This window comes from Rana temporaria, chromosome 12, assembly GCF_905171775.1.
Source record: "Rana temporaria chromosome 12, aRanTem1.1, whole genome shotgun sequence".
Lineage (NCBI taxonomy): Eukaryota > Metazoa > Chordata > Amphibia > Anura > Ranidae > Rana > Rana temporaria.
The window spans coordinates 5,870,916-5,887,317 of record NC_053500.1 but is presented as its reverse complement, the minus strand read 5'-3'; the positions used below and the strand labels follow the sequence as shown (position 1 = coordinate 5,887,317).

The window sequence follows — 16,402 nt, the reverse complement described above, 5'->3', positions numbered from 1 at the left end:
AAGCCCAGAAACCTTGTCAAGTACTCTGCTGAAAAGGGGGAGGAGTAGCTTTCATAAATCATGTGACTAAATGCCTAGCTATTTGGTCATGTGGCCAGCCTTAGATGTAACCCTAGGGTTTTGTTTTTTTGTAAGTGGAAATGGCCGTTTGTAGTCTCCACCACGGGGGTGCATGTGACAAGGTGACAACGTAGCCTCACAATTAGGAGGAAGTTGTCACCTCATAAGGAGCAGGCGCCTAAGCAAAGGCTTTTATGGCAGGATCACCAGGGATTATTTCAGCGAAAGCTGCAGATTCTAAAAATAATGATAAAGGATCTGACACCATATTAAACATTCTATATGATCGCCTTCTATAAATCCTCCACCCTTTCTTTCCCATATTGCGGGGTTGAGGAGAGTTCACCAGAACAAAACCTCCGAATAAGGAACTATAAAAAAGGAAAAGTTCTGCCCGTAACTCGGAGAGTTTATTTCTCAGGAGGAACATAAACTCCAGGCCTCAGGTGATCCAGGCCCGGCGGCACACAAACCCGGCCCCGTAAAACACACACGTGGCGAGATTGCAGTAGATAGGCGGATGAGGAATGCGGAGAACGCGCCCGTGCAGAGCGGCTGCAATCAATATATCAGATTGGACGCGGATCGTCATTTTTATAATTGAATGTTCTTAGTAGAAGAGATATTTTAGGTCAGATCTCAACCACAAGAGCGTTCTACCAAACAAAACACAAAAGCTCCTCCAAATGTTCTTGTGTTCCTCTGAGACCTTACCTAACCTAAGGGTCCATTTATACGTGTGCATTGTGGCAATGTTACCACGACTCATGGCAGCACACCTCGTCTACACTATATTGTCAAAAGTATTGGGACGCCGGCCTTTTACACGCACATGAACTTTAATGGCATCCCAGTCTTAGTCTGTAGGGTTCAATATTGAGTTGGCCCTGCCCTTTGCAGCTATAACAGCTTCAAATCTTCTGGGAAGGCCGTCCACAAGGTTTAGGAGGGTGTCTATGGGAATGTTTGACCATTCTTCCAGAAGTGCATTCGTGAGGTCAGGCACTGATGTTGGAGAGAAGGCCTGGCTCGCAGTCTCCACTCAGGTTGAGGTCAGGACTCTGTTCAGGCCAGTCAAGTTCCTTCACCCCAAACTCGCTCATCCGCGTCTTTGAGGACCTTGCTTTGTGCACTGGTCCAAATCATTTGGTGGAGGGGAGATTATGGTGTGGGGGGGGTTGTTTTTCAGGAGTTAGGCTTGGCCCCTTAGTTCCAGTGAAGGGAACTCTTAAGGCGTCAGCATACCAAGTCATTTTGGACAAACTTCATGCTCCCAACTTTGTGGGAACTGTTTGGGGACGGCCCCTTCCAGTTCCAACATGACTGGGCACAAATTAAGGTCCATAAAGACATGGATGAGCGAGTTTGGGGTGGAGGAACTTGACTGGCCTGCGCAGAGTCCTGACCTCAACCTGATAGAACACTCTCTTTTTTAATAGTAAGTTTACTGAACACAGTCTGATACATCAATACACACTGTAAGAGAAAAAGAGAACATCCTCAACCAAGATTCTGTGGAAACTCTAGGGTTCCTCAAAAGGTGTTCCTTGAGCTGTGGGCAATTGACCTCCCATTTGATGGTACCTGCATAGTTCCAAGGCCACTTGGAAAAGCAAGCAGCCATTCTCAACCAAGATTCTGAGGAACACTAGGATTCCTCAAGAGGTTGGTAGGGGTTCCTGGAGTCGCTAATAGACCTCCCATCTGATGGTAGCTGCACACTTTCAGGCTCAACGTCACTTGGCAAAGCCAGCAGCTATTTTCAACCAAATTTCTATTGAACCCTAGGGTTCCTCAAGGAGGTTGGTAGGGGTTCCTTGAGCTGTGGGTGATTGACCTATCGGATGGTGTGTGCATAGTTCCAGGGCCAATGCTACTTGGCAAAGCCAGCAGCCATTCTCAACCAAAATTATTTTGAACCCTAGGGTTCCTCACAAGGTTGGTAGGGGTTCCTTGAGCTGTTGGCAATTGACCTCCCTCTGGATGGTGTCTGCATAGTTCCAGGGCCAATGCCACTTGGCAAAGCCAGCAGCCATTCTCAACCAAAATTCTGAGGAACTCTAGGGTTCCTCACATGGTTGGCAGGGGTTCCGGGAGCTGTCAATGATTGACCTCCCATCCGATGGTACCTGCACAGTTTCAGGGTCAACGTCACTTGGCAAAGCCAGCAGCTATTCTCAACCAAATTTCTATTGAACCCTAGGGTTCCTCAAGAGGTTGGTAGGGTTTCCTTGAGCTGTTGGCAATTGACCTTACACTGGATGGTGTCTGCATAGTTCCAGGGCCAATGCCACTTGGCAAAGCCAGCAGCCATTCTCAACCAAGATTCTGAGGAACTCTAGGGTTCCTCACGTGGTTGGTAGGGGTTCCGGGAGCTGTCAATGATTGACCTCCTATCTGATGGTACCTGCACAGTTTCAGGGTCAACGTCACAAAGCCGGCAGCTATTCTCAACCAAATTTATATTGAACCCTAGGGTTCCTCACGTGGTTGGTAGGGGTTCCGGGAGCTGTCAATGATTGACCTCCTATCTGATGGTACCTGCACAGTTTCAGGGTCAACGTCACAAAGCCGGCAGCTATTCTCAACCAAATTTATATTGAACCCTAGGGTTCCTCAAGAGGTTGGTAGGGGTTCCTGGAGCTGTGGGTAATTGACCTCCTATTGGAGGTCAACTGTCGGATCTGGTCATCCCCTGGTCGTCCGAAGGCTACATGATCATGAGTAAGCTGGTACATAGGTACATTGGTCTGTTTGACTTCAATGGACCTAGGAAAGGCGACTTAAGTTTCAAGGCTGGGGACCGGCTTCAACTGTAAAAACAGACCAAGGATGGTGGCAGTCTGAGAAGATAAACCCAGACGGTAGAAAAAATCTGAGAGAAATGATTAATACCGTCTAACTATCTAGTGGAGGAAGGTATGGAAGAGATCAAGAGGTAAGTAAAAGCACTGGTCTCATGAAAAGGTCTAGAAAGTATTAGTATTAGACCAGTTTTGGGCCCAATGGTGTAGAGCAGTGGTCACCAAACTGCGGCCCATTGCTTGCTTTTATCTGGCCCTTGGGGCAGTATTTCCCCCAGTGACACCAACGAAGGGGCATAATTCCTCCCAATGACACCAACGATGGAGCACAATTTCTCCCAGTGACACCAATGATGGAGCACAATATCTTCCAATGACAACAACAATGGGGCCCAATGACACCAATGATGGAGCACAATTCCTCTAATTGCCACCAATGATGGAGCACAACTCCTCCCAGTGACACCAATGATGGAGCACAATATCTTCCAATGACACCAATGATGGAGCACAATTCCTCCCAGTGACACCAATGATGGGACACAATATTTTCCAATGACAACAACAATGGGGCCCAATGACACCAACGATGGAGCACAGTTCCTCCCAGTGACACCAATGATGGAGCACAATATCTTCCAATGACAACAACAATGGAGCCCAATGACGGAGCACAATTCCTCCCAGTGACACCAATGATGGAGCCCAATATCTTCCAATGACACCAACGATGGAGCACAATTCCTCCCAGTGACACCAATGATGGAGCACAATTCCTCTCAGTGACACCAATGATGGAGCACAATTCCTCTCAGTGACACCAATGATGGAGCACAATTCCTCCCAGTTACACCAATGATGGAGCACAATTCCTCCCAGTGACACCAATGATGGAGCACAACTCCTCCCAGTTACACCAATGATGGAGCACAATATCTTACAATGACAACAACAATGGAGCCCAATGACACCAATGATGGGACACTATTCCTCCCAGTGACACCAATGATGGAGCACAATTCCTCCCGGTGACACCAATGATGGAGCACAATTCCTCTCAGTGACACCAATGATGGAGCACAACTCCTCCCAGTGACACCAATGATGGAGCACAATATCTTCCAATGACAACAATGGAACCCAATGACACCAATGATGGAGCACGATTCCTCCCATTGCTACCAATGAAGGGGCACAATTACTCCCGCTGAAACAACGATGGGACATTTCCCCCCCCCCACTTACGTCGGGACCTTTACTACTCCCAATAGCTACAGTCTGGCCCCATTAAAGTCTGAAGGACAGTAAACTGGCCCTTTGTTTAGAAGGTTTGGAGACCCCTGGTGTAGAGGGTTGAGTATCAAGTCATTACTTTGTCTGAGGTATAGATGGTTCCTACATAACCGTCTGGAGATGTCTGATCACATGGGGCTGACATCTGCACAGCAGAGGATTGGAGAAGTCTCGCCGTGTCTTGCATGCCTAGGTAATTATCACAGCCTCTCAAGTGGTTTTCTCTTCTTTCTTTCTTTTTTTATTTGTTCCTTTCCGGACATTTTTTCTTCTTTTTTTTTCTTTTTTCTTTTATGAGTAAACAAAAACTTTTAACTGCCTTCCGGACGCCATTTACTGATCCTTATCTGCTGCGGTTAGCACAGAACACATGTGATGGTAAGTAAGTGCGCCCTGCTTACATCCGACGACGGCAAGCTTCAATCCTTAAATAAAAGGCCACAGCCGGCGTCCCCTATGGAGAGTGGATGACGATAGCTCACTCCTTACTGGGTTGTGCAGGGTCTCTCACGGGGGGGGGGGGGGGGGGGTATTGAATGGAATTTATGATGTGACCGTTGCTGCTCAGTGGAGTTCTTGATTAAAGCTGAACTCCAGGATAAGTGAATATGGTCCTAATACAAGAATCACAAGTATTTCTCCTTGAATCTTGGTGCTGCTCTCTCTCCTTGTGCAGGGTGACTGGTCTTGTCTCCGCCCCCCTCCTGTAATAAAGACCAATCACTGCTTCCCTCTCTCCTTGTGCAGGGTGACTGGTCTTGTCCCCCCCCCCCTCTTGTAATAAAGACCATTCACTGCTGCTCTCTCTCCTTGTGCAGGATGACTGGTCTTGTCTCCTCCCCCTCCTGTAATAAAGACCAATCACTGCTTCCCTCTTTTCTAGTGCAGGGTGACTGGTCTTGTCTCTGCCCCCTCTTGTAATAAAGACCACTCACTGCTTCTCTCTCTTCTTGTGCAGGGTGACCGGTCTTGTCTCTGCCTCCTCCTGTAATAAAGACCGCTCACTGTTGCTCTCTCTCCTTGTGCAGGGTGACTGGTCTTGTCTCCGCCCCCCTCCTGTAATAAAGACCACTCACTGCTGCTCTCTCTCCTTGTGCAGGGTGACTGGTCTTGTCTCCGCCCCCCTCCTGTAATAAAGACCACTCACTGCTGCTCTCTCTCCTTGTGCAGGGTGACTGGTCTTGTCTCCGCCCCCCTCCTGTAATAAAGACCACTCACTGCTGCTCTCTCTCCTTGTGCAGGGTGACTGGTCTTGTCTCCGCCCCCTCCTGTAATAAAGACCGCTCGCTGCTTCCATTTTTCCTTCTGCAGGGTGACTGGTCTTGTCTCTGCCCCCTTCTGTAATAAAGACCGCTCACTGCTGTGCTCTCTCCTTGTGCAGGGTGACTGGTCTTGCCTCCGCCCCCTTCCTGTAATAAAGACCTATCACTGCTGCTCTCTCTCTCCTTGTGCAGGGTGACTGGTCTTGCCTCCGCCCCCCTCCTGTAATAAACACCGCTCACTGCTTTCCTCTTTCTTTGTGCAGGGCGACTGGTCTTGTCTCCGCCCCCTCCTGTAATAAAGACCGCTCACTACTGCTCTCACTTTGTGCAGGGTAACTGGTCTTGTTTCCACCCCCTTCCTGTAATAAAGACCGCTCACTGCTACGCTCTCTTCTTGTGCAGGGTGACTGGTCTTGTCTCCGCCCCCTCCTGTAATAAACACCACTTGCTGCTTCCCTCTTTTCTAGTGCCTGCTGACTGGTCTTGTCTCCGCCCCCTCCTGTAATAAAGACCACTCACTGCTTCCCTCTTCCCTTGTACAGGGTGACTGGTTTCGTCTCCGCCTCCTCCCGTACTAAAGACCGATCACTGCTACTCTCTCCCCTTGAGCAGGGTGACCGGTCTTGTCTCCGCCCCCCCTCAAGTTTTCTGCAGGCAGCCCGTAGTGGGTGGAGCCTGCTGGGCCCCTCCCACAACTCCACTCTTTGCACAGGTTATGTGCAGCACAACAATGATGCCACTGCTACTTTTACAAGCAAGATCTGGGTTTTCAGATCTTGCTCTGCACCCCAGCTCCCCCCCCCCCCCCAACCCGCATTCACTGGAGCGCTGGGCTTGGGAGGGGACGGCAGCTTGCCAAGAGGCTGAGCTGAGTGCCGGTCCAGGGTTGTGGGCGGACACCCAATTTGATTGTCGCGATTGCCCGAGCCTGGATCGGCTCTATGTCGTCAGCCGACAGCGGGCTTTACCCCGCTGTCTGCTGAAAACGGGTCAAAGAAGTGCAGAACGAACTGCGATCCACAGGAGAACGAACGAACTACAGCCAAATGAGCTTTCCCCGTACTTCTCCTTTAAGGAATGGACGCGTGTTATTCCTGTAAGAAGCTGGCATTTCAAAGAAGCTCCTCAAAGGGTGAGGCGTCTTCCTCAGCGAGCGAGCGGGGATTAAGCGGAATATCACGTTCTCGGGTGAATGACGATCCGACTGTCCGTCTCTAATAGCGTAGGAGGTGACCGAGATTAATTAGGTGACATTTTACAGGGTGGATGCTTCTTCTGGTTTCCTGGCTCCACCTAGAACCAACTAAACTGGCCTCAAAAACGTTCCATCCCTCACACAGCACACGTCCAGAGAGGTAAAACGCCTTCAGACTTAAAGGGCCAGATTCTCATAGAATCCGCGGCGGCGTAGCGTAAGCCATTTACACTACGCCGCCACAACTTACTGGAGCAAGTGCCGTATTCTCAAAGCACTTGCTCCGTAATTTGCGGCGGCGTACTGTAAATGGCCCGGCGTAAGGCCGCGTAATTCAAAGGGGGCGGCTTGTATTTAAAATAAGCGCGCCCCCTCGCCGATCGAACTGCACATGCGCCGGCCGTAAAAATATCCCAGTGCGCATGCTCCAACTCACGTCGGAAAACGTCAATGAAGCTGACGTGAGCGTCATTTACGCAAATCCCTATTGGCGAACGACTTAGGAGAACAACGTAAACGATGGAAAAAGACGACGCTGTCCCGAGGCCATACTTAACATGGCATACGACGGACCTTCGTAAACTTACCCCTCATATAGCAGGGGTAAGTTTGCGCTTACGGAAACGGCGTAAACGGCGACGGGGCGGCGCAAAAAACATTCGGGAATCGGCGTATCAGCCTCATTTGCATAGTCAAATGAGAAATCAACGTAAACGCCACCTAGCGGCCGGCGTAACATTACATTTAAGATCCGACGGTGTAAGATTATTACGCCAGTCGGATCTTAGCGTAAATCCGGCGTCTCATGTTTTCTGGATAGAAAACAATGATATGCCGGCGGGAAATTCGAATTACGCCGGTGTATCTGTAGATACACCGGCGTAATTCTTTTGAGAATCTGGCCCGAAGTGTATGTCTGGGCACAACTACCAAAAAAAAAAAAAAAAAAGAAAGATAATCCATACATCTCTGCCACATTTCCCCAAGTTTTATCCCCCCCAAAAAATGATGCAAATACAGAAAAATACCTGCCGGTCTGCCAGAAATCCAGTGAGCTCCTAACTTGCTGCAATGACAATGCTGCCCCTGCTGCACTCAGAGACCAGGAGAAGTGGAGGGGAGCACCGATTGCAGATTTGTAACCCGTGATTTGTTGGCGGCTTTCCGTGAAGCAAGGAACACCCGAGCAGCGGACTGGATTGGACCCGGAGGTGAGCGGGAAACGCAAGTCCAATGTACACCGGCCTGTCTATAGGAATGCATGGACCTTTCCGATCAGGTCCACCTGAAAAACTGAAAGGCAGACCTGATCAAGCCCGCAGGGGCCTTAGGCCCCTTTCAGACGTGCGGACCGTATGTCCGCATTTTTATCCATCCGTTTGCGGTCCCTATGTGATTGCGGGTGAAGGCGGGTAAACATCCGCTGACACCCGTAATCACCCGCCTCCGCAAGGATCCGATTTTGCGGAAGGAAGAAAACCCTATTTTTTCTTCCGTCTGCGGATCGGATGAACATGGACACACGGTCCGTGTTCATCCGATTCCCCCCCCCCCCCATAGGGGAGAGCGGAGAAAAAACAGGGCGGTCCCTGCACAGTGTGCGGGGACCCCCCTGTCAGCCGCCGGCTCAGCGGGGATATACGGAGCGATCCCCGCTGAGCTTACGCACACCCCGTGTGAAAGGGCCCTAAGAAGTATTTTATACCTTAATCCTCTGCCCCTAGACTAAATACCATTTAACCCTTGTAGCGTGGGGTTGCCAACACTGCAAGAGTGGATTTTACTTTTCCTACAGAGTGCAGGGTTCAGGAGTGCGTTACGTACAGAGTGCAGAGTTCAGGAGTACGCTACGTACAGAGTTAAGGGGTGTGCTGTGTACAGAGTGCAGGGTTCAGGTGTGCAATATGTACAGAGTGCAGGGTTCAGGGGTGTGCTGTGTACAGAGTGCAGGGTTCAGGTGTGCATTATGTACAGAGTGCAGGGTTCGGGTGTGTATTATGTACAGGGTGCAGAGTTCAGGGGTGTGTAGTGTACAGAGTGCAGGGTTCAGGTGTGCATTATGTACAGAGTGCAGAGTTCAGGGGTGTGCTGTGTACAGAGTGCAGGGTTTAGGGGTGCGCAACCCCAACCTCCCAAAGCTTCCTCGCATCTCATTCTCCTACCTGGCCCGGCTCTTGTACCTCCCTGTGTAGGCGGCTCTGCCTCCCCTTGCAGGGATATCGCTCCCTCTCAGGAAGTGAGGGTCACAGGTTAACAGCGACAACCATCAAATCACCGAGCATCCCCAATGTAATGGCCTTAAACAAGCCAACCACTTACCATCACTGCTCTCCACAGACAGCTGCAGGCCCAGGTTCTGCTGCGGGATGAGGACCCAGTGGTTGCCGGTCGCTGTGATGTCAAATACCAGCCAGCCTTCCTCTGCGGCCCAGATCGTCCGGGAATCCAGCAGGAATAGGTCCGAATCCCTGCAAAAGACAACAATGCTTAGCGATAATGTGACACAGCACTGAAAAAAAGTCTCAAAGCACATCTCCTGCTGGCTGTGAAATTTCTGTGAGGAGGGAGCAGGGGGCGTGGCTTACCAGTACTGTGTGTGTCTATGGACATACACAGCCTGGCTCAGGAACTTGTGCACCAAGAAGCATGGTGAGAAGGAGACGAGTGTTGGAGCGATTATTTGCAAATGGAAGAAATACAAAATAACCATCAATCGTCCTCGGTCTGGAGCTCCATGCGAGATTTCACCTCATGGGGTGAGGATGGTCATGGTGACGTCATTGACTGAGGGCATGCTGTGTCATTGACGTCGTCACAAGGGGTGGTGTCATCGATATTCACTGGTCGTTAGGGACGCTGGCGGCCCCCGCTCCTGAGTCAGGGCTCATAACGCTGCCTGAGCACAGCAGCGTTAAGGTCCCCTGTCCCTCAAAACTGGGGTAATGCATTGGGGAAGTTAGGCAGCTGTGAGGCCCCTGTGAGTGCGAGGCCTTAGGCGATCGCCTAATTTGCCTAATTAAAGAGCCGCCTCTGCCGGGCAAGACACCAAAACTGTAAGTAATTCATTTTTTTTCCAGGAATTTCCCTTCTAGATTAGGGGTGCGCGCTATACGCCGGTGCGCGCTATAGGCGGAGCTGAAGAATGGGGAGAGCCGTATGTAAACACGGCTTCCCCGTGCTTCCCTGTGGCTGCTGCATCGATCGAGTGATCCCTTTTATAGGGAGACTCGATCGATGACGTCAGACCTACAGCCACACCCCCCTACAGTTGTAAACACACACTAGGTGAACCCTAACTCCTACAGCGCCCCCTCACAATAAACAATGCAATTTAAATGCATTTTTTGCTGTGAAAATGACAATGGTCCCAAAAATGTGTCAACATTTTCCAAAGTGTCCGCCATAATGTCGCAGTCACGCAAAAAATCGCTGATCGCCGCCATTACTAGTAAAAAAAAAAAAAAATAATAAAACTATCCCCTATTTTGTAAACGCTATAAATTTTGCGCAAACCAATCGATAAACGCTTATTGCGATTTTTTTTACCAAAAATAGGTAGAAGAATACGTATCGGCCTAAACTGAGGAATTTTTTTTTTTTTTAAATATATTTTATATATTTTTGGGGGATATTTATTATAGCAGAAAGTAAAAAATATTGCATTTTTTTTTCAAAATTGTCGCTCTATTTTTGTTTATAGCGCAAAAAATAAAAACCGCAGAGGTGATCAAATACCACCAAAAAAAACTCCATTTGTGGGGAAAAAAAGGACGCCAATTTTGTTTGGGAGCCACGTCGCACGACCGCGCAATTGTCTGTTAAAGCGACGCAGTGGCGAATTGTAAAAACCCCTTGGGTCATTTAGCAGCATATTGGTCCGGTCCTTAAGTGGTTAAACTCTCATTTATTGAACTTTTTTTTTTTTTTTAACAAAAGGACACAGAAAATGCTTCAGTTTGTGGATTGTAATTTCTGGCTGGAAAGGGGAGGGTGGAGGGGTGAGGTGGGGGCGATTATTACTGGTCTGCTGTATTACGACCTCAGCTCCCCCCCCCCCCCCCCCCAGAGAGGCCGGTAAATTCGGCTCGTTAAAAGGTGGGTCCGGCACTATGGAGAATGTCAAGATATTTATTGAAATTCTTTTACGTAGAAATCGCCTCCTCTGAGGGAGCCATAAAACATGGCCGCTGGAAATAGAGGGCCGTGTTTAAAGATCTCGACACCCGCAGTATAATTGATGAAGTGCTCTGGGGAAGGTTTTGCGAGAGTCTGTTGACTCCCCCCCCTCCCCCCTTTCCAAAATACCATTTGCGTTGTTTATTATAGGATGTCAACTAAAAGGGGTTGGGGGGGGGGGGGGGTTCAGTTTTGGGTGGAATGAATCACCTAAAAGGCTTTTCCTATAGAGGTTTCTGCCAGGGCCGGGACAAGGGGTGGGCGGGAGGGACATTTGCCCTGGGCACTGTGATATTGTGTGAGCTGGGGGGGGCACCACAAGGAGATGGGGGGGGGGAATGTGTGGGGCAGCACAGGGGGTAAGAATTATTCAAGGAGGGCAAATTTGGGCAGGTGTGCTAGGAGTGGCAATTTGGGGGATCCGTGTTGGGAAGGGGGATAGGGGGAAATGATTTGAGCTGGGGTGGGGGGGGGGGGGTTTGTGCTAGTAGGGATGATTGGGGGTATTTGTGCTCAGATGGGGGGGGGGGGGGATTTGTTCATGGAGGGGAATTTGAGGGGGTAGAGGATTTGTGAGAGGGAGAAGATTCTTTTTTAGGGGGAGGGGGTATTTGTGCTAGTAGGGATGATTGGGGGTATTTGTGCTCAGATGGGGGGGGGGGGGGCATTTGTTCATGGAGGGGAAATTTGAGGGGTAGAGGATTTGTGAGAGGGAGAAGATTCTTTTTTAGGGGGAGGGGGTATTTGTGCTAGTAGGGATGATTGGGGATATTTGTGCTCAGATGGGGGGGGGATTTGTTCATGGAGGGGGAATTTGAGGGGGTAGAGGATTTGTGAGAGGGAGAAGATTCTTTTTTAGGGGGAGGGGGTATTTGTGCTAGTAGGGATGATTGGGGGTATTTGTGCTCAGATGGGGGGGGGGATTTGTTCATGGAGGGGGAATTTGAGGGGGTAGAGGATTTGTGAGAGGGAGAAGATTCTTTTTTAGGGGGAGGGGGTATTTGTGCTAGTAGGGATGATTGGGGGTATTTGTGCTCAGATGGGGGGGGGGGGGGCATTTGTTCATGGAGGGGAAATTTGAGGGGTAGAGGATTTGTGAGAGGGAGAAGATTCTTTTTTTGGGGGGCGGGTTTGTGTTGGGTATGTTGATAAGCGCATATTGATTGGTTTGGGCAAAAGTTATAGCGTCTACAAAATAGCGGGTCGTTTTATGGCATTTTTTTTTTATTTTTTACTAGTAATGGAGGCGATCTGCGATTTTTATTGTGACCGCGACTTTATGGCGGACACTTATGTAGAAGAATACGTATCGGCCTAAACTGAGAAAAAAAAGTTTTATATATTTTTTGGGGATATCTATTATAGCAAAAAGTAAAAAAATATTGGGCTAGATTCAGGTAGACTTACAAAGGGCTTATTAGTAGATACGCCGTTGTAAGTCCGAATCTCCGCCGTCGCAACTTTAAGCATATTCTCAAACTGAGATACGCTTAAATGTTGCTCAAATACGACTGGCGTAAGTCTCCTACGCTGTCATATCTTAACTGCATATTTACGCTGGCCACTAGGGGCGTGTACGCTGATTTACGCCTAGAAATATGTAAATCAGCTAGATACGCCTATTCACGAACGTACGCCCGGCCGTCACAGTAAAGATACGCCGTTTACGTTAGGGGTTTTCAGGCGCAAAGATAAACCACCAAAAACATGGCGCAGCCAATGTTAAGTATGGCCGTCGTTCCCGCGTCGGAATTTGAAAATTTTACGTCGTTTGCGTAACTCGTCCGTGAATGGGGCTGGCCGCAATTTACGTTCACGTCGAAAGCATGACGATTTGCCGACGTCATTTGGAGCATGCGCACTGGGATACGTCCACGGACGGCGCATGCGCCGTTCATTAAAAACGTCAAATACGTGGGGTGATCAGTATTTTACATAGAACACGCCCCCAACCAGCCTATTTTGAATTAGTTACACTGCGCCGCCGTAAGTTCTTTGTGAATACAGGACTTGCGGCTCAAACTTACGGCGGCGTAGTGTATATGAGATACGCTACGCCCGCCTAATTCTACATGAATCTAGCCCATTGCATTTTTTTCAAAATTGTCGCTTTATTTTTGTTTATAGCGCAAAAAAAAAAAAAACGCAGAGGTGATCGAATACCACCAAAAATAAAGCTCTATTTGTGGGGGGGGGGGGTGGGGAGGACGTCAATTTTGTTTAGGAGCCACGTCACACAGCCACGCAATTGTCAGTTAAAGCGACGGCAGTGCCGAATCAGCAAAAAGTGGCCTGGTCTTTGGCCAGCCAAATGGTCCGGGGCTGAAGTGGTTAAATGAAGCTGGACTTGGGTACAACCAGCCTGTAGGGCAGGGATCCTCAAACTACGGCCCTCCAGCTGTTGTAGAACTACACATCCCATGAGGCTTTGTAACACACTGACATTCACAGACATGACTAGGCATGATGGGAATTGTAGTTCCTGAACAACTGGAGGGCCATAGTTTGAAGACCCATGCTGTAGGGTTTCTCCCTGAATGATCAGTGCTGCCGGATATAGCTGGCAGCACTGATTATTGTATTCTGACAACGGGGTATTGTAGTCTGTCAGAATACAAAGACCACAGAGGGAAGGATTCCCCCCACCCACCTTGATTATGTGGGTGGCAGGAATGAGGAATTTTCATTACATGCTGCTTTATATATCCTGATAGGCCACACTCCGCTTGAGTTCTTCCGTCATATACCACTTCCTTCAGTCTTAATATACATATTATAGTCACATATTACAACCAAGAACTAGGCAGGACTTGTTTGGCTGCAAAGCTGGAACTGTTTATTTGACCAAGAATACAGGCCTTTTATACACTTGAGAAGGAGGTTCCCCCCTCTCCCCTTGATCATATTACCCTACCAATACAAACTGTAACCAGAAACATAAATTAACATGAGCTAATTAACTAGTCATTTAACCAGCCTAGGTGACTCAGAGGTTTGAGCTTTCAGGTCAGACTTGTCTTCTCCTAGCTCACAAACTACAATACACATTATCATAAGTATAAACACAGAACTCCTTCACACAATAGCAGACCTAATTACAATAAACACATTGGGCCATATCCACAAAGAACTTACGGCGGCGTATCTATTGCTACGCCGCGCAAGTTCTACGATGCGCCGTCGTATCTTTGTTTTGTATCCACAAAACAAGATACGCCTGAATGTGGGCTAGATCCGACTGACGTACGTCTTAGTACGCCGTCGGGTCTTAGGTGCATATTTACGCTGGCCGCTAGGTGGCGCTTCGGTTGATTTCCGCGTAGAGTATGCAAATTAGCTAGATACGCCGATTCTCAAACGTACGTCCACCCGGCGCATTTTTTTTACGTAAGGCTTTTTTCGGCGTAATGTTACCCCTGCCTCTATGAGGTGTACGCAATGTTAGGTATGGACGTCGGGACAGCGTCGAATTTTCCGCAGTTTACGTCGTTTGCATAAATCGTTTGCGAATAGGGCTTTGCGTAAGTTACGTTCACGTCGAAAGCATTGACTATTTGCAACGTGATTTTGCGGTTAGGCAAAGGAAACCGGCCTACTTAGCCTTAACCCCCTCCCCCTTTCACCCCACGCCGGTTCAGAACCAGGCATCTGGAAAAGGAAGATGATAAATATATGGGAGCAGCAGCAGCAGCCTCCACAATGAGTCAGACATTTTGTCTCAGGTCAGCCATATTTATGCCAGACGCGCCCAGCGCTGTGACAGCGATCGAGTCGATTCTCTCCACAGGCCGAGTGTCCTCACCTAAACCCTATTTTATAGCGCTGAATACTTTTTTCCCGTCTGCCTGTGCCATTGATGTGGCTTCAAAACACAGATTGGAAAATAAGTTAAAGGTTTATTCGGCTTGGCTGCAAATGACAGCACGATCGCCTCTCTTTTCCGTTTTACTAGAATCCAGGGAGACGGCGGCAGATGGACGGTGCGTACAGCACATCGCTCACCCACGGCCTCTGATCGATTCGTAGCGGTGAACTTAAAGAGAAAGGATCGTGTAATCTGCTACTACCCATGGTGAGCTATACTATATTACCAAAAGTATTGGGACGCCTGCCTTTTTACACGCACATGAACTGTCTGTAATGGCCTCCCAGTCTTAGTCCGTAGGGTTCACTTCCCCAGCATGTGACTGGACAACGAAGGAACAGCAGAAGACTGATGAAATCATCCCTCTCATCAACATGTTGTTTCCCAGCACACGTGAACCCATAAGACCCTCCCTCTACTAAATGGCATTCTGATGTATATACACTATGGGCCGGATTCACGTACAGCCGCGTATCTTTGTGCAGGCGTAACGTATTCTATTTACGTTACGCCCCCGCAACTTAGACGGGCAAGTGCTGTATTGTCAAAGCACTTGCTCCGTAAGTTGCGGCGGCGTAGCGTAAATAGGCCGGCGTAAGCGCGCCTAATTCAAATGTGGGACAGGGGGCGTGTTTTATGTTAATATTATGTGACCGGACGTGATTGACGTTTTTCACGAACGGCGTATGTGCCGTTCGTGGACATATCCCAGTGTGCATTGCTCCAAATACGCCGCAAGGACGTATTGGTTTCGACGTGAACGCAAATTACGTCAATAGAGCGACAATTTTGAAAAAAATTCAATATTTTTAACTTTTTGCTATAATAAATATGCCCCAAAAATATATAAAAAAACTTTTTTTTTCCTCAGTTTAGGCCGATACGTATTCTTCTACCTATTTTTGGTAAAAAATAAATCGCAATAAGCGTTTATCGGTTGGTTTGTGCAAAATTTATAGCGTTTACAATATAGGGGATAGTTTTATGGCATTTTTATAAAAAAAATTTTTTTACTACCAATGGCGGCGATCAGCGATTTTTTTCGTGACTGCGACATTATGGCGGACACTTCGGACAATTTTGACACATTTTTGGGACCATTGTCATTTTCACAGCAAAAAATGCATTTAAAATGCACTGATTCATGTGAAAATTACAATTGTAGTTTGGGAGTTAACCACAAGGGGGCGCTGAAGGGGTTATGTGTGACCTCATGTGTGTTTACAACTGTAGGGGGGGTGTGGCTGTAGGTGTGACGTCATCGATCGTGTATCCCTATAAAAGGGATCACACGATCGATGACGCCGCCACATTGAAGAACGGGGAAGCCGTGATTACATACAGCTCTCCCCGTTCTTCAGCTCCGAGGGCCAATCGCGGGACTCCAGCGGCGATCGGGTCCGTGGGTCCCGCGGTCCCGGAGCTTCGTGACGTCAGAATGGCACGACTGGGCACATGCATGTACAGGTACGTCCTGTGCTAGTACCCAGGCGTGGGTCGCGCGCCCGCGACCCACGCCTAGGTACTAGCACAGGACGTACCTGTACATGCATGTGCCCAGCCATGCCATTCTGCCGACGTAAATGTGCAGGAGGCGGTCCTTAAGTGGTTAAAAATCCCAAACTATCCCTTTTCTTATATTGTTACCAATAAACGTCTCTGCTTTGCATTCTGCCCTGCCAACAGGAAAAGCAGCAGCTGATTGGTTGATATGAAGCTAAAAAGAGAACACATCCCGGACGAGCCC

The 16,402-nt window shown here is 48.7% G+C and overlaps 1 protein-coding gene across 1 annotated transcript in view; it reads right to left on the bottom strand.

Annotated features, from left to right (window-relative positions):
* The window catches only part of BMP7 (bone morphogenetic protein 7), a 77,611-nt gene that overhangs the window by 11,753 nt on the left and 49,456 nt on the right, over nt 1-16,402 (bottom strand). Inside the window, exon 3 of the mRNA XM_040331705.1 lies at nt 8,934-9,082. Within this exon, the coding sequence (XP_040187639.1) occupies nt 8,934-9,082 (149 nt within the window). The remainder of the gene's footprint in view (nt 1-8,933; nt 9,083-16,402) is intronic.